Source organism: Sciurus vulgaris (genome assembly GCF_902686455.1).
Source record: "Sciurus vulgaris genome assembly, chromosome: 7".
Lineage (NCBI taxonomy): Eukaryota > Metazoa > Chordata > Mammalia > Rodentia > Sciuridae > Sciurus > Sciurus vulgaris.
Genome location: NC_136467.1, coordinates 134,135,739 through 134,155,141, shown reverse-complemented (window position 1 = coordinate 134,155,141; position 19,403 = coordinate 134,135,739). Strand labels below are relative to the sequence as shown.

Genomic DNA, 19,403 nt, shown 5'->3' with positions numbered 1-19,403 from the left:
AGCAATCACCACTTATTTTGTTAAGAGAAAGGCAGCCCAAATAAATTTCTTTTTGGTTTCCTTTCACTAGTTATACTCTGTGAACTAAGTTACTTTCCCCCCTCTTCCCATGGGCCCCAAAATAGCCTTATTAATAGGAATATATGATGTTTGTGTTCTTAAAAAAAATCAGGGTGGTCTTAGATGTCTGTCTTCCATTCTGGCATTTCCCTTTATACAACCCTTTAGAATTTTTTGTTTAAAAACTGGCATTCCGATAGCTTTTCTTTGGCCTAATGCCTGGCTTGCATATTGAAGCAGCAAATTAGGAATGTTAAGACGTCCCCCAAAGAAAAAATGTTTGTTATGAAAGTAGAACTGATGTGACGCTTAGAATTAGACCTTCTTAACTTGTCTAAATGACAGTTAATGATCTTTTTTTTTTTCTTTTTCTTTTCTTTTATTATTTTAAGGGGGGAAAGAAGAATGAAAGAAATGCCCAGAGGCTGATGTGGGGTTTGGTTCACTAAACTGTTACATGTCAAATGTACTTCACTGATAATACATCTTTTGTCTCTTTTTAGGAGCTAATTTTGTTACTCGAAAAATTAGCCGGTCAGTAGCTAAGATTTACCTTGGACAACTGGAATGTTTCAGTTTGGGAAATCTGGATGCCAAACGAGACTGGGGCCATGCCAAGGACTATGTAGAGGTAGGAACTGACTCATTACATTCTTACGAAGACCTGTATCTGATGTTTTAAATGCCAGGCATGTGGTGAAAAAAAGCATGAGCTAGAGATGGTGGCATACAAACTTTTGCTAATGCACTTATGTTTAAACTCATATTTTCTATTGAAGGCTTGTTAGTTCAGGAGTACGTGATTCTTATATTGAATATTATTTGAATGAGGAAATCTTTCAGAATTTTATTTTAATTAGTTAAAACAAAGTTGCTTGTAGTACTTTGGATGATGGATGGTTAGATAAGATGGGAAAAAAATGTTCCAGTGTTGGCTCTTCTTCTTTCTAAATCTTTGATCCCTATCCCTATTGTTTCACCTTCTCTTTCTTACCCAATACACACAAAACCTAACGTGAAAGAATTTTTTGGATATAAAATATTAGTTCTCATATCTTTAAGAGTAATATCCAATCTCAATTTTTATGATTTAAGACCTTGAGATTTACATTATTCTTTGAAATTATTGTGAGAGTAATTATCTTGTAGATCTTTGGTTTTGGCTGAGGAGTCTGTCTATTGCTCTGCACACTTCTCACTGTTTACACACCAGTGATCCTTGTCCCTCAAATAATAATGATACTATTGCAGAATATTGTAGAATAATGGATATAGTAAAAGAGAAATTCTTAAGGTTTTCACTCTTGGGATTCCTATACAAGTTTAAATTTGGGTTTTGGTTACCAGTTTATGTGTATGAGTACTATGATTTTTCTTTTCTATAAACAAATGGTTACTTTTTCCTTTGCCTTGATTAGTATGCTTTGAAATCTCCAGACATGAATAAGCAGGGTATCAACATCGTCGTTTTCCCTGGAGTCCTCTCTCCTCGTCATTCAGGTGCTCACAGATTTCCTATGCTCCTATAGCACTCTCTCGAAGGATTTATCTCTGGGAAACTGGATCTGGCTTCCTTGTGCATTGATGTGATTCAAAAAGAAACTTGAACATTTATAAAAGAAATAAAATAAGTAGCTCACATGCTAACAGGTTTACTTCACCTGCATTTTTATTTTTCTTTGTAACAACTAAAAATAGGTTTGTTCTTGAACACCTAATGCTGATTTATATTATGGATAGAAAAATTAGCTCTAATTTAAATTTTAAACAGTGTAACATTTTGAACTTCTAAACTATAATTACAAAGAAGCATTTTATAGTAGTACTTCTTAGATATATTTTAAGAATACTATATCAAAATATGTATAGGTCCACACTGTTAGAAATTATATGAAGGTAGGAGAATGGAGATGAGGGTAAAAGAAGATAAAAATATTCTTATCTAACTTGAATGGCCTTTCCTACTAAAAGAGATGGCAAATTTTGTGAAAATATATATTTTCTCAGTGATATTTTGGTGTGTCACATTCTAGCAATCTGCATATACTGAGAGCTACATAGAAAGCTATATCAAAACACTTTTACTGATTTAGGGATCAAATAAATTAGATTCCATTCTATTTTATTTTATTTGTGCTTGGGCAAAAAAGAAGTTTGTATTGGAGCTGAGAAACTGATTAGATAGTGAGGGAAATGCCATACCAGCATGTTGGTAGTGCTTATTGCTGGTTATGTTTATTTTTTTCTTTATGCTTTCTATGTTTCCCATATCTTTGAAATGAACACATGTAAAACTCTGTGATTGGGAAGGGAAGTGATATTTTAAATTAGATCAAAAAATTTCTAAAAAGGAGTGAGACTATAGAATAAGTACATAAGTAATAAGAAAATATCTTGTGAACCAGTGATCCTGCTATCAAGTCACTCCCCAAGGGCAAAGCTAGCACTACTAGTTGATGTAACCTAAATCCTAACAAAAGGCCCACATTTGAATTCATATGAAATAAAAATATAAACATTTTATCTCAAATACTTCAAAAACAGTATCTGAAATGCAGTAATTTTTATGACTGCTAGACAAGATGGTGTTAGTACGGAAAACCCAGAGACCAAATATCCAGACAAGATTAAGATGCTCAGTCTTTTAATAAAAGTGTAAAATTGTTACATTCCATGGACATACACACGCACATGTGTTCACTGGTTGCACTCCTCTCTCTCTCTCTCTCTCTCTCTCTCTCTCTCTCTCTCTCTCTCTCTCTCTCGCACACACACACAGAGTTCGTTCATTCTCCTTGACATCCAAGACTGGATTTGCTCCACCTCGACAAGTGGGTTTTATGCATTAAGGATTCTGCTGAGGTTCTAATAGTAACACATGTTGATGATTTAAGAAGCATTTTATAGTTCTCATTTATGTGTTCCTGAAAGAAATCTTGATTTCTAAAAAGATACCATAAGTAAGTAAGCAATTATAGTTTGGTACTCTGTACTTAAAGACATATTACCATTTCTTACAATTTAAAATGTATTAAAATGAGGTTACTCCAGAGACTTATGATTAAAATTAATTTGTTGCCAGAATTAAAGTCAACAATCAGTAAGATTAAAAAAGGGGAAGCTCTGTTTGTTTAAAACACATGTGCATCCTGACAGGGTAATCAGCTTTAGGATGAAGAATTGTTAGCAAGTATAGATCAAACAAGTCATAATAGCATCTCATTTACACACAGTTTAATTATATAATCCCTCTCATTTAAACAAAAGAGTCAGTCAGTTTTTAGATTAAGTGATGTATCCATTTTTCCTCGTAGATGAATTTCCCTGATGAGAAGTAGAGAGCTTTTGCCCCTCATGCTTTTTGAGAAGGGTGTAGGGGATCCCAGCCACTGAATTGCCCCTCAGCTTTAGAGAAGTTGTTATATCTTGGTTTATGCATCTCTGAAAAGGACATAATAACAACCCTGTAAATCATGCTGGGCATGTATGATTAGAGTCTACCTCTGTCTTGTCAACATTTTTGCAACAAATTCTACAAAGTCATTTCCTGTGGCTGATTTGGATTTGTTAGTATCCATTTATAGTCCATGCTTTAAAAATTTCTTGAATGGATAAAACTTATTTCAGCTAAAAATAAAGAAAGAAAATAAAAAACTATATAAAGTTATATTGTACTTCAGAATAGACAAGTCATAGCAACATAAGAATTTTTAAGCATGAAAAACAACAATTGAATAAATTTTATTTTGAACACCCATGTACTTACCACCCAGATTCTATCACTAACATCTACTAATGCTGCTGCATTTTGAAAAAAAATTACTATTTAGATGGCCACTGTCATTCTATTAATAGCTCACAGCTGTAAATACTTAATAGACACATATACAGGTTATCAAAAATGTATATTTCTTGTATTATATAGTTAGACAGCAATTTAAACTGTTAAGTTATTTTTTTCTTACTATTTACCTGAACCCTCCACTCCCTGTTTCATGCTGTCCACCTTTGTATACACTGAAGCAACTCTTGACGTTCATGAGAAAATGCTGCAGGCATGTATACTGTATTCCAGCTGACTGCACAGTCAAAACTGCAGTGGTGGCAGCTGAAAACAGTAAAGGAAACAACCTCTAACTTTTTGGAATATTTGTTCATTCCACATGTATCAAGTACTTCCTGTGGTCTTAGTTCTAGTTGCTGCAAACAGTAGTTTTATAAGCTTTGTCTAAAGCCAAATAATACTGAAAATGTTATATTGTACAAAGTTAAGCAGATTTCTTTTTTAGTAGGACTGTCTGCCCAAATTGATATGTGAAGGTGTACTGTGAACAGCTCAGTTTGATAGGGATTCCCAAACTAATTTGTCCTGGGAACCCTTTGAATGAAGAAAAAAAAAAGGTATGAATGCCTAGCAGTACTGTATAGATTAGCAAATCGTGTCAATGTGCTTGAATCGAATGTAGTGTAAGAGTTGATTTAAAAATTCCACTGTGATCCCCTGTTGATTAAAGTATCTAGACTAGCCAATAAAATACTGAGACATAAGCTAATTGGTAGTGCCTGGACTTGGAGTAAATTGAAGCTTTTACCACTGTCAAGAGGTTTCCTTTCCTTTGGGACTCACAGATAGTTAAGAGACCCAGGTCCAAGACTTTGAAGGACTTAGGCAAAAAGCCATTTATGGATTGGTGAAAGGTTTCCCTCCTAAGAACTGACCCCTTAGATGACTCTGAAGAGTTCTACTATTGGGAGAAAATCTAGGATAGGTTCAGATCATTAAAGGCGGGCTTAAAGTGCTTCTGAATTTAGTATCATATTATTCTAACCAATCATTTAATTTTGATAAGGGGAGTATGGGTGTTAGCAAAAGGGTCTGGAAAATGTACCATTTCCAGATAGAAGGAAAATTCTGCTTTTCTCCATTTCTCTTCCTGATATTAGTGGTACAAGAAGAGAGACACGTGGGAGAATCTGACAGGGTGTCTGTCAGCTCTTGCTGTGATTCCAGCTATAAAAGATGGAAGAGGGTGTGTTTGACGGAGATGTATATTGAGGTCTCCCTCCCCCTCTGTCCATTGTACTCTAAATGAGCACAATGTCCATTGCAACTTCCAATTCTCAGCTGCTGCAGAGGACCCTTCTGCAGGGAACATACGCTATAGCCAGAATTGGGGAGAATTGACCCACTACTTCATCATCCTTTCTTCAGTCCACATTTTACATCCCATGTTGTACAAAACCGAAAGGAAAACATGCCATTAAAACTTTCTGAGATCTTCTGAGATCTTATTTAAGGGAAGTTTCCTCCTTGCAGCTTCACCAGCAGCCAGTATGTGTGTGTATGTGTGTGTGCATGTTTATGAATGTCTGTGTCTATATGCAGAAGAGTAGCGTGTAAAAGTAGTTTTTTTATGTTTCAGTTATCTGAGGTGTTAATGTTGTTGGAATTCATATTTTAGTAAAGCCTCACTTAATAGAGAGGTGAGGTTGTACTTATAAAGTGACTACAAGTGAGACACACTTAGTCACTGTGGAGACCTCTCTCTGAACAGCATCATTCAGATTTTTATGGTGCAGTGGAAGATGTTATTTGAATATCTAGAGAGACCTCCTAAGGGACTTTCCTGGAAAACCTATGCAAATGCAATTTTTGTCAATTGACAGGGAATAAGGTGAATGATAGGATTTCTACTCACTCCAAAACTCTAAGCCCATATTCTTACTTAGGAACCTGAGAAGTTCTTACTTGAATAGAAAATATGCCAGTGACCTACTCATTGAATATGTTGTAATGCTCACTAGGTGTGCAATTTTGAGTTTTTATATTAACTAGTGAGGTATTGACTATTTACCATAGGAGGGAGAGTCTTCTACTCTTCTAGAGATCTGTTTTATAGAGTCTTTGAAAAATACTCAGGAGGCAGATGCAGGAGGATTGCAAGTTCATAGCCATCCTCAGCAATTTAGCAAGACCCTGCCTCAAAAATAAAAAAATAAAGGCTGTGGTTGTGAATCTCTTATAGAGTGCTTGCCTAGCACATGTGAGGTACGGGGTTCAATCCTCAGCACCACATAAAAAATATCAACAAAATAAGAGTATTGTGTTCATGTATAACCAAAAATTAAAAAAAAAAAGGGCTGGGGATGTGGCTCAGAGGTTATACACCCCTGGATTCAATTCCTGTAAGAAAGAAAGAAAGAGAGAGAGAGGAAAAAAAAAGGGAGGGAGGGAGGGGAGAGGAAGGAAGGAGAAAGAGGAAGAAAAAGGAGGAGGAGGGAGGAGGAGGAGGAAGACAGACTGAATAAACCATCTTTCCTTTATCAGTATTTAGAAGAACATGATCTTTTTTTCTCTACAAACCAAATATTTATAGAAAGGTAACTCAAGAACATTCCATTAAGTAAATATTTTGTGTGTATATATATATATATATATATATAAAAAGAAAGAAAAGAATAGCCTTATAGTGGAGAGAGGCATGAAATCTAAGGTATTTGCTCTAGAAATTATACCTGTTTTTTAAAATATACTATTCACATTCAAGTAAAGAAGGGAAAAATATTCCCCTTTTTCTTTCTTTTGTCATCTGTGGGTTTGATTTAAATTTTGTACAGAAAACTTATTTTCCTTTCCTTTTTCTTTTTCTCTTGGTGGTACTGGGGATGAAATCCAGGAACCTTGTGCATGCTAAACAAGGGCTCAACAGCTGAGCTACAACCCAGCCCTATATAGCAAGCCTTTAGAATTTCATTGTAGTATTTAAAATAAGCCAAGACAAATTCAGAAAGTCATAGTTGTCTGTTTCATCTGGCCAGGTTTTAATTTGTTGGGAATGACAGCTCATGAGTGGCCATGTCCTCTAATCAGAAACTATAGGCCCCATTTAATTGTTGTCTTAATGAAAGATACCTGTCCTATCTATATTTCTCTGTTGAGTTATCCATCAAGTTTTCATCCACAGATAATTTACAAACATAAAAATGGGTGCATTTTTGGAGGCCATTTTCAGCTCGATTGTAAACATATAAAATTGAGTATATGACATTAAATTAAAAAAACTGTGTGTGTATGTGGAGAGAGAGGAAGCGGAGAGGGAGGATGGAAGTACATATAAATGGACCTGCAAGTTCTGTAGGCATGGAACCTGCAGGCATGAGTTAGGAAACTTTGTTTAAATGCCATTTACATTCTAATGGGTAGCAATTAACCACTCTGAGAAAGCTTGTACTCCACCCTTTAGTCACTCCCATTGATGCCCAGTGTCATCATACCATTGTGGATCATAAAGTGATACTTGTCCCTAAGAAAGTCTTGGTACTGGATCTGAGAATGAAAGCCCTAAGGAAACAGTGTTAAATGTTGTTTTCACATGTAGACAATGATACTTTCACATTCCCCGTGTAGGAAAGATTCCTTAAGCTTCTTCCCTCAGCCCTGGTTGACCTGCCCTTCCCCTTCCTCCCTGAGCACTGCCTTGGAGGGTCTGCTAGGTCCCTTGCCCCTAGCTTTTCCTGCAGGTCAGGTCCACTTCCACCCACAAACAAAATTGTTAAATTTTAATAACAAGATAATCATGTGATATAGATAGAATTGCCTCAAAAAATATATATAACACATAAATTTAGTGATAATTTTGTGATAATTACAGATTAGTGATGGATTTCTTAGAAGGTATGGATCTTTAATATTCAGTGTTTCACTTTAGCACTAATACCCCTTGGAAGGGGCAAAATGTTTCACAATCAAGAGAGTGTTTCTCTTATATTCATGTGCTCTTTGCACAAGAACACTAATTTCTCTTTCCTCCGCTCTTCCCTCCGCCCCCCTCCACACACACCCCAAGCCAAAAGTCAAAATCTGTTTTAAAATTCATTCTGAAGTATTGTTTGATTTTGTCTTATTCATTGAGCACCTTTATGATAGGAAATTGTTTATCCGAATTACATGTTTTTTTCTCAGGAAACCTGGTAGGAATGTCCTGGGGCTCTGCCCTGTACTCTGTGGACCACTGAAGTACCCTCAAGGAGTCCCAGGTTTCCAGGCTCAGCTTCAGGGCACCATTTAATACAACTGAGTTCATTGTACCTTTGCATCCAAAGCCACAAAGTGAAACCTTTATCAAGTTGAATGTCTCCTAAAGCAAAGAAACACATTTTATTTTCTGCATCTGTTTACTCCATACTAGAAAACTTATCTTCTGCTTATTCTCTATAAGGGAATCACAGGAATGATGTCACAAAGATTCTCCTGATCCTTTTTTCCTAGGTTAAACAGGGTTTGATCCCTTCTGCTACAATTGGGTCATTTGAATTTTTAAGATACATTTTTTTCATCTGTTGACTTCAGTAAGGCTTATAGTGTAAGTTGATCTTAAAAATCACTGGAATTAATGGGGATCATCTGTCCTGGTGATCTAAGTCTGATTGTCCATGGCAGCAGTGGTGAGGCCAAGTAACATGGGATAGATATTGCAGGAAATGGAATAGATATTGTGTTGTGAGGGAGCTATGCCAATAACATAGACCAAACACATTTGTGTCTTTCCACAATATCAAAATTAATTGAATAACAATAAAATTCACAAGATACCACTTTCAGAAGTTGCCATTTATAAAATACTCATGAGTCACCTAATAGTCATACGCTGGGCAAACTCAAATTCTTTTATACCAAACTTTATCACTAATATCTGTAATGCTTAAGTTATGCATCACACTTTATACAATAATATAAGCAGGTCACAGAGAAAGACTAAGAAAGGTAATGGCAGCCACAGGAGTTCAGGAGGCTGAACTGAAAGCAAAGAATTAGAGCAATGCAAGAGTCAGTGCAGATGGTCAGATAAGATGAGAAACCAGCCAAAGAGCTTGTTAAGGGCACAGAGAAGTCAAAGCCCAGAATCAATGTCTGACAGGTGGCAGCTTCAGAGTGTCAGCTTGAGGTGTCAGCTTGGAGTGGGCTGTGCAGTTTTGTTATGGACTGGAGAAATGATACTGAGCTGAAGACCAGAGACAGAGAATCAGAGGAGGATTGTCATTGTGGAGATTTTCCTGGGCAAGGCTTATGACAAATGATCAGGTGATAGGGTCATTGTGCCACTGTGTCCAGTCTTGGGGAGCACCTCCTTTTATGGGCTTCAGGAGAGGGATTCTTCCTTTGATGGTCTGGTGTGTTTGATGAGCCCATGGACCTGGTTTAACTGATATGGGATTTCGATATGCCATGCATCTATGTGCTTCTGATTTAATTAAATAAATTCACAGGTGCTGATTTTTATTAGCATGATAATTTATTTATCAGTTTATTCCTTATGGTCATGCCAGGCAGACCTCAACACTTAAACTCCAACTGGGGAAATTCATGGCAAACAACTGCTTTGCAAAATGGTTAACTCAGGGTTAGGCACAACCTAAGACTACTGTTCACAGCCATCATGGAGTAACTCAGAGCAGGCACAGCCTTCTTTCCACAATTGTACAGGAATAAGATGTTGGACATCTTCACTTGCAGTGAAATCACTTTAAAAGTAGGCTAGTGATGTTGATTAGTATCCTACTCTGCCTTGCTGTAGAGAATATTCAAAAGCCATTGTCCTCTTGGAGTCAAATTTCCAAAGAGTTCCTAGCTTTTTAGAGCTACTTCAGAAACTGTAGACATATCATACACACAAGTTAAACATACTCCATATGCATGAATTTGGGGAACATTTAAATGAAGGTCTCTGAAAGAAAGGAGTTCCACTAATCCCAGTTATTCACAAGGACCATTTTACAGAAGCAGAATTATCTGAAGGCAAAATTGAGAAATTCTTTGAGGGATTGTCTTTGCATATTGGTGTTTAAGACTCATATGGAAATTATTAGTAAAGGTCTCAAAAAAATGAAGTTACTCCCTTAGGATAGCTCCCCCCTAGGTACCTCTCAGGGTTATGTAGAATTAACTAGGTCAGTTATTCTATATTTTTCATATCATAGAGAGAATGACGGGGCTTAAATCTCTGCTGTTCATTTCTTCCTGCAGAATCTGAGAGGAGCAAGATCTGAGGATAGTGACTATAGGACTGTTAGTTATCTCCTTTCAGTCCATCTAGGAAGCTCCTGGATGGCAGGACCTGATTCTAGTCCTTTTTTTCTTTAATTGACACCTCGAAGTATGCCTGGTATATAACAGATGCCCAGTAAATACTCAATCATTTCTTATAAATCCTACCCATTTCTTTATAAAATTTGTGAAAATGAAGCATAAGTATATGAAATGTGTTTTCTTTTACTAATAAAGATAACATGTGAGAGGGTTTTCAAGATGGCGGCCCTAGAGGGTGGTGCATTACGTGTTGCTCCAGAACTCAGGATTCAAGAGAGGAGATATTGAGACGCTTGGGACCAACTCAAAGTAGCCGGGTGACCTCTCACCCCCTGGGGGGGCATCCCGGATGGACGGGGGTCCCGTGAACGCAGGAAACTTTGTGAAGTAGAACTGCCGGCGAGACGCCCCTCCCCCCGCTGGAGCGCCATAGAGGAGGCCGCTCGGCACAGCGATGGGACTCGGAGGCAGCCACTGGGGCTCCGGCGGCTGCCCCGGGGGAGGAGTGGCGGGGAGAACTGTGTGGACTCAGGACACCGGGGCCTGCCCTGAGGAGGAGGAGAGGAGCGTGGCCACTTGGATTCGGAGAGACTGCGCCAGAGCTGCAGGCAGGTTGCCAGAGGAGAAGCTGCGCGGCGAGCTGTTTGGAATCAGAACGACGCTTCTGAACCCCGGGGCCTGCCCTGAGGACGAGGAGGAAGAGGAGCAGCCGCTTGGATTCGGGCGACTATACGGGAACTACAGGCGGTTGCCAGAGAAGGGGCTGCGTGGCGAGCTGTTTGGACCCTGACCACATTCTGAACCCCGGGGCCTGCCCGGAGGAGTAGGAGAAGGAGGAGAAGGAGCGCGGCGGGTCCTTTGGACTCGCAGTGACTGCATTAGCGCTCCAGGCGGCTGCTCAGAGGAGAAGGCGAGTGGTGAGTTATTGGTCTTAAAGTGACAGCTCCTGAACACAGGGGGGCTGCCTGGAGGAGAAGCGTGGTGGGACGCTTGGTCTTGAGGGACCACACCAGAGCTCCGGGCGGTGGCCCAGAGGACCCGTGCAGCGGGTCAGTGGATTCAGAGCCACTCAGAGGGACTGCTCCTGAACACCCGGGGGGTTATCTGGAGAAGGAGGAGGAACGGGCAGGGTCACTTCGACTCGGAGTGATTGATTGCCCACGGGCTACGGGTGGTTGGTGGGAGGAGGAGGCACGAAGTGAGTTTCTTGGACTCCTAGTGACCGCACCGGCATACTGGGCAGCTGTCTGGAGGAAGAGGCCTGTGGCGGGTCTCTGGGACTCAGAGCGATTGTTCGGGGCCACAGGTGGCTGCTCAGAGGAGGGGCCACGCAGCCAGGCGATTAGGTGCAGAACAGGGTCCCAGGATCTAGGAGGCTTCTGGGTGGAAGAGCCGCACAGAGACAGGCTTAGGGCGGAGCGAAGGTTCCAGGCCTATGGGCAAATTCTCTGAGGAGGGGCAGCCTAAGGAGATTCATCTGCGAAGGGTGAGGCTCCCAGGCCCAGGAGGTAGGGCCGGGCCCCTGGAAACTTTGCAGAGGAAGGCAGCCCAGCCCAGGCAGTAGCTGTAAATTGAGGGGAACCTCTAGGAGGAAACTGACCAGCGAGACCTCCCCACCGGGTGAGTCTTCCCTGCTGGGTGAGGTTTCCCACAAGGACGGTAAAACCAGAGGCTCAGGCCCAAACAGGCCTTGCCTCAGCCCACAGCCTAGGTCCCCTTTGGATGACCATTGGTCAACAAGTGGAGGCACCTCTGCCCACTAGCAGGGAATATACCCCACCTGAAGGCCACCACTCCTAGAGAGGCAGCTTCCTTGTGGAGCACCGCATTATCAACCTCCTCCAAGACTTCAGCCTACTGAAGGCTAAGAGGGGATATATATAGAAATCTTCAGGGTCATTGTAAATCAACAGAGGAAATCTGCAATATCTCAGCGGTCCACTGATATCTGAACAACATGAGAAAACAAGGAAAGAAAATGCTGCAAACAAATCTAGATGTTACATCAATAAAACCCAATGACAGCATGGCAGAAGAAATGACAGAAAAGGAGTTCAGAATGTACATAATTAAAATGATCAGAGAAGCAAACGAGGAGATGAAAGAGCAAATGCAAGCATTGAATGATGAGATGAAAGAGCAAATGCAAGCATTGATTGATCGCACCAATCGACAGTTAAAAGAGCAAATACAGGAAGCAAAAGATCATTTCAATAAAGAGTTAGAGATATTGAAAAAAAACCAAACAGAAATCCTTGACATGAAGGAAACAATAAACCAAATTAAGAACTCCATAGAAAAGCATAATCCAATAGGATAGAACACCTGGAAGACAGAACCTCAGACATTGAAGACAAAATATTTAAACCTTGAAAACAAAGCTGAACAAACAGAGAAGATGGTAAGAATCATGAACAGAATCTACAAGAACTATGGGATATCATGAAAAGGCCAAATTTAAGAATTATTGGGATTGAGGAAGGCCTAGAGAAACAAGCCAAGGAATGAACAACCCTATTCAATGAAATAATATCAGAAAATTTCCCAAATCTGAAGAATGAAATGGAAAATCAAGTTCAAGAGGCCTTACAGGACTCCAATACACAAAATTACAACAGACCCACCACCAAGGCACATTATAATGAAAATACCTAACATACAAAATAAAGACAAGAATTTAAATGGCTGTGAGAAGAAAAGGCCAAATTACATTCAGGGGGAAACCAATACGCATATCAGCAGATTTTTCAATCCAGACCCTAAAAGCTAGAAGGTCCTGGAACAACATTTTTCAAGCCCTGAAAGAAAAATGGATGCCAACCAAGATCTTATACCCAGCAAAACTTACCCTTCAAATTTGAACGATGAAATAAAATCCTTCCATGATAACAAAAGCTAAAAGAATTTACAAAAAGAAAGCCAGCATTACAGAACATTCTCAACAAAATATTCCATGAGGAAGAGATGAAAAACAAAGAAGCAAATCAGCAAAGGGAGGAATTATCCTAAAGGAATTGTCAAATAAAGGAGGAAACAAGTTGTGTCAAACAAATAAATAAACAAAATTTTAAAAATGAACCAAATGACCGGGAAACCAAATCATTTCTCTATAATAACCCTGAATGTTAATGGCCTGAATTCATCAATCAAAAGACATAGACTGGCAGACTGGATTAAAAAGAAAGATCCAACAATATGTTGCCTGCAAGAGACTCACCTCATAGAAAAAGATACCCATAGATTAAAGGTGAAAGGATGGGGAAAAACATACCATGCACATGGACTCAGCAAAAAAGCTGGAGTATCCATCCTCATTTCCGATAATGTGGACTTCAAGCCAAAGTTAGTCAGAAGGGATAAAGAAGGTTATTTCATACTGCTTAAGGGAAGCATAAATCAGCAAGATATAACAATCATAAACATCTATGCCCCAAACAGTGGCTCATCTATGTATGTCAAACAAATCCTTCTCAATTTCAGAAACCAAATAGACCACAACACAATAATACTAGGTGATTTTAACACGCCGCTCTCACCACTGGACAGATCTTCCAGACAAAAATTGAGCAAAGAAACCATAGATCTCAACAACACAATCAATAATTTAGACTTAACGGACATTTATAGAATATTCCATCCAACCAAGAGTGAATACGCTTTCTTCTCAGCAGCACATGGATCCTTCTCTAAAATAGACCATATATTATGCCACAAAGCTAATGTTAGCAAATACAAGAAGATAGAGACACTAGCATGTATTCTATCAGATCATAATGGATTGAAGTTAGAAATAAATGAAAGAGTAAAACACAGAAACTATTCCAACATCTGGAGGTTAAACAATATGCTATTATATGATGAATGGATAACAGAAGATATTAAGAAGGAAATTAAAAAATTCTTAGAGGTAAATGAGAACAAAGAAACATCATATCAAAACCTCTGGGACACTATGAAAGCAGTACTTAGAGGGAAATTTATTTCATGGAGCGCATTTAATAAAAGAAGTAAAACTCAACAAATAAACAACCTAACACTACAGCTCAAAGCCTTAGAAAAAGAACAGAACAGCACCAAAAGTAGTAGAAGACAGGAAATTGTTAAACTCAGAGCTGAAATCAATGAAATTGAAACAAAAGAAACAATACAAAAAATTGACAAAATAAATAGTTGGTTCTTCGAAAAAATAAACAAAATTGATAAACCTTTAGCCACACTAACAAAGAGAAGACGAGAGAAAACCCAAATCACTAAAATTCGGAATGAACAAGGAAATATCACTACAGACAGGATGGAAATACAAAACATAATTAGAAGCTATTTTGAAAATCTATACTCCAACAAAATAGAAAATTTCGAAGACATCAACAGGTTTCTAGAGACATATGAATTGCCTAAACTGAATGAGGAGGACATAAACAATTTAAATAGACCAATTTCAAGTACTGAAATAGAAGAAGTCATCAAAAGCCTACCAACAAAGAAAAGTCCGGGACCAGATGGGTTCTCAGCCGAGTTCTACAAAACCTTTAAGGAAGAGCTCATTCCAATACTTCTCAAAGTATTCCATAAAATAGAAGAGGAGGGAACCCTCCCAAACTCATTCTATGAAGCCAATATCACACTGATACCTAAACCAGACAGAGACTCATCAAGGAAAGAAAATTTCAGACCAATATCCTTAATGAACATCGACGCAAAAATTCTCAACAAAATTTTAGCAAATCGCATACAAAAACATATTAAAAAGATAGTGCACCATGATCAAGTGGGTTTCATCCCAGGGATGCAAGGTTGGTTCAACATCAGGAAATCAATAAACGTAATTCACCATATTAATAGACTTAAAGTCAAGAATCACATGATTATTTCAATAGATGCAGAAAAAGCATTTGATAAAATACAGCACCCCTTCATGCTCAAAACACTAGAAAAAATAGGGATAGTGGGAACATTCCTTAATATTGTAAAGGCCATTTATGCTAAGCCCATGGCTAATATCATTCTAAATGGTGAAAAGCTGAAAGCATTCCCCCTAAAAACTGGAACAAGGCAGGGATGCCCTCTTTCACCACTTCTATTCAACATCGTTCTTGAGACTCTGGCCAGAGCAATTAGACAAACCAAAGAAATTAAAGGGATACGAATTGGAAAAGAAGAACTCAAACTATCCCTGTTCGCTGATGACATGATTATATATTTAGAGGAACCTGGAAATTCCACCAGAAAACTCTTAGAACTCATAAGTGATTTCAGTAAAGTAGCAGGTTACAAGATCAATGCCCATAAATCCAACGCATTTTTATACATAAGTGATGAATCTTCAGAAAGAGAAATTAGGAAAACTACCCCATTCACAATAGCCTCGAAAAAAATAAAATACTTGGGAATCAATCTCACAAAAGAGGTGAAAGACCTCTACAATGAGAACTATACAACACTAAAGAAAGAAATTAAAGAACACCTTAGAAGATGGAAAGATCTTCCATGTTCTTGGATAGGAAGAATTAATATTGTCAAAATGGCCATACTACCTAAAGTGCTATACAAATTCAATGCAATTCCAATTAAAATCCCAATGACGTACCTTACAGAAATAGAGCAGGCAATTATGAAATTCATCTGGAAGAATAAGAAACCCAGAATAGCTAAAGCAATCCTTAGCAGGAAGAGTGAAACAGGGGGTATTGCAATACCAGATCTTCAACTCTACTACAAAGCAATAGTAACAAAAACGGCATGGTATTGGTACCAAAATAGAAAGGTAGATCAATGGTACAGAATAGAGGACACGGACACAAACCCAAATAAATACAATTTTCTCATACTAGACAAAGGGGCCAAAAATATGCAATGGAGAAAAGATAGCCTCTTCAACAAATGGTGCTGGGAGAATTGGAAATCCATATGCAACAGAATGAAACTAAACCCATATCTCTCACCATGCACGAAACTAAACTCAAAATGGATTAAGGACCTCGGAATCAGACCAGAGACCCTGCAGATTATAGAAGAAAAAGTAGGTCCAAATCTTCATCTTGTTGGTCTAGGACCAGACTTCCTTAACAGGACTCCCATAGCACAAGAAATAAAAGCTAGAATCAACCACTGGGATAGATTCAAACTAAAAAGCTTTCTCTCAGCAAAGGAAACTATCAGCAATGCGAAGAAAGAGCCTACAGAGTGGGAGAATATCTTTGCCAATCATACTTCAGATAGAGCACTAATCTCCAGAATCTATAAAGAACTCAAAAAACTCTACTCCAAGAATTCAAACAGTCCAGTCAACAAATGGGCTAAGGAAATGAATAGACACTTCACGGAAGAAGATCTACAAGCAATCAACAAACATATGGAAAAATGTTCAACATCTCTAGTAATAAGAGAAATGCAAATCAAAACCACCCTAAGGTTCCATCTCACCCCAATTAGAATGGCGATTATCAAGAATACGAGCAACAACAGGTGTTGGCGAGGATGTGGGGAGAAAGGTACACTCATACACTGCTGGTGGGGCTGCAAATTAGTGCAGCCGCTATGGAAAGCAGTGTGGAGATTCCTTAGAAAACTTGGAATGGAACCACCATTTGACCCAGCTATCCCACTCCTTGGCCTATACCCAAAGGACTTAAAATCTGCATACTACAGAAATACAGCCACATCAATGTTCATAGCTGCTCAATTCACAGTAGCCAGACTGTGGAACCAACCTAGATGCCCTTCAATTGATGAGTGGATAAAGAAACTGTGGTATATATATACTATGGAATATTACTCAGGCATAAAGAATGATAAAATTAGGACATTGGCAGGCAAATGGATGAAATTGGAGAATTCATGCTAAGTGAGATAAGCCAATCTCAAAAAGCCAAAGGACGAATGATATCGCTAAATAAGTGGAGGTTGACACATAATGGGGGGGAGGGAAGGGTTAGAGTTAGGGTTAGGGAGGGGTGCAAGTATAGAGGAAGGAACTACTGTATAGAGGGTAAAGAGGGGTGGGAGGGGTGGGGGGAAGGGGAAAAAAATAACAGAGAATGAATCAAACAACATTGCTTCTATGTAAATTTATGATTACACAAATGGTATGCCTTTTACGCCATGTACAAACAGAGAACAACATGTATCCCATTTGTTTACAATAAAAAAAAAAAAAGATACATGTAACAGAAGACAATTTCCCACTGAGCATCATCTTTTTCCACATTCAGGTTGAGTTGTGATATGTTACTTGATTCCTGCAAAAGGTTTTCCCATCATGTTTCTCTCTGTTTGCTTGTGAACCATAAGGGAAACGGAGTAGTGCCTTGCAAGTTCTAATTCAGTGGCCATTTCCCAATTATTTTTAGATTCTCTTAGAATCTAGATTTCTACTTTAACTTTATTCCTTATTGTTAAAGATAATATTTTAGAAGAATAGAGGTGAATGATAAACTGACCCTGATTTACAAAACAAAAATTTAAAAAGCACAAAAATAGCATTTATTTACATCGTTAAATGCTCCAGGTGTACCTGATATCATAACATCAGCTCATTCAGAAACCTGTTTATTTGTATGCTCATCACTATATTTGCTTTTAGTTTCAGGTCTCCTTCATATAATGAATCACTTTTAGAATGGACCTAAATATCTATCCAGAGTGGTTATTGTTACAGAGAATGTTAATATTCTTTTATTACTTCTTCTTTTTTTCTCTCTATCCTACAATTCCAACACATACACAAAAATTAGAAGCAGGTCACTTTCTAATAATGAAACTTTGCTTTTAAGTATATGTGAAATTTTACTTGAAGATCTTTGTGGTATGTTTGTTGCTAGGGATTGAACTCAGGGTCCTGCCATTGCTGAGCATGTGCTCTACCAAGGAGCTATACCTCCAGCCCCTGAAAAATTCTTATACAGAGCTGTTCAACAGTAACTGTAGAAAATCTACCCTTACTGTGCAGGAAGAAGAAAAGCATTATGCAGAATCATTTCAGGTTCTTCATCTGTGGGATTTCATTTCCTTTTGGCTGCACTTCACCTACATGTTAAAAGGACAGTTCCAGGTCCCTCCTGCAGCTCATGACTCAGAGTAGTGATGCTATGTGGGTACCTGTGCTGAAGGGGACAAGTTACATTCCAGGGAGGTGACTGTGGCCTTCTGCCTCTTAGGCCATCCTGTCACCAAGTCTGCACTCATCCTGTGTAGAAAGTTGCGTATATCTTCTTCTCACCAGGAAAAGGTAAAAATCAGGATTCCAAGAACTACATGCTTTTTCTTTTCTTTTCTTTTTAAATAGTATCTCTTTTAGGTAAAGAATTACTTGCTGATTTTCACTGGATCTTAAATTTCAAGTTTGAAAATAAAATAGAACTTTCACCAGATTTTCCCTAAACCTGGGATGGCTGTCCTCTTCATTCTTCCAACAAATCTTTAAGCATGGTTAGGACAGCAGGAATTACATTTGTAGTTTTCATAAGGGAAGACTGACTTTGAAAGGAGAAGTCCTTATCTGAAGTCCTTACTCTTACTGAGTCGTGTTCAGTGCATTGCCTTCTTTTGACTGTTTCTAGGGTGATTTTTGGCACAGTTAGCCATCCTTGTGAGATTTTAAAACCATTTTTCACCGACTCCAAACATTGGCCATCTAACAAATGTATGCCTCTCACTAGCAATTGCAGACAAACTTAACATTTCTGTCACTAGTCTTCTAAGTTCTCCACTCATCCTGTGAAGCTGCTCCAGTGTGAAAAATTGAGGGAGAAAAGCCCAAGAGCTGTTTAGAATGCCAAGTTCTGCATTCTAAACAGTAGACTTCCTCTGCAGTAAGTATTAATTTAATAGTTGTAAGGTCATATAACTTGAGGAAGATATCACCTCTGTACAGGAAATACAAGTTTAACAGAAATTGTTGCGTTTGATCTTTATCTTACAAAAACTGCAGTAAGAAGTTTGAAGAAGTGGCAGAGGTGGTTTAAATTCCATTGCTGCTTGTCAGTGGCAGCTGAAAGCTTCCTTGTGGTAAACTATCTTCCAGGGCCTTTGGGAAACCAAAGCATCATTGACTGACTGGGCCAAATGAGTCATCTATTAAAATTCTCCCTAATGAATTATAGGTTTACTTGTTTAATTGTGCATGGTATAGGCCTCTGGGACATTAGAAGTCTAGTGGGCCTCCAAGAAATTACATTGGCTTAGTTAAGTATTTCAGTAGGATCTTTCCTAACTCACTATACCCTGACACTTCCTGTCCTTCACTGCCTCTCCCTCT

General features: G+C 38.6%; 1 protein-coding gene across 1 annotated transcript in view; it reads left to right on the top strand.

Moving 5' to 3' along the window:
- Positions 1-19,403, top strand: part of GMDS (GDP-mannose 4,6-dehydratase) — a 626,998-nt gene that overhangs the window by 311,721 nt on the left and 295,874 nt on the right. Inside the window, 1 exon segment of the mRNA XM_079148803.1 lies at positions 564-691. Coding sequence (XP_079004929.1) covers positions 564-691 — 128 coding nt within the window.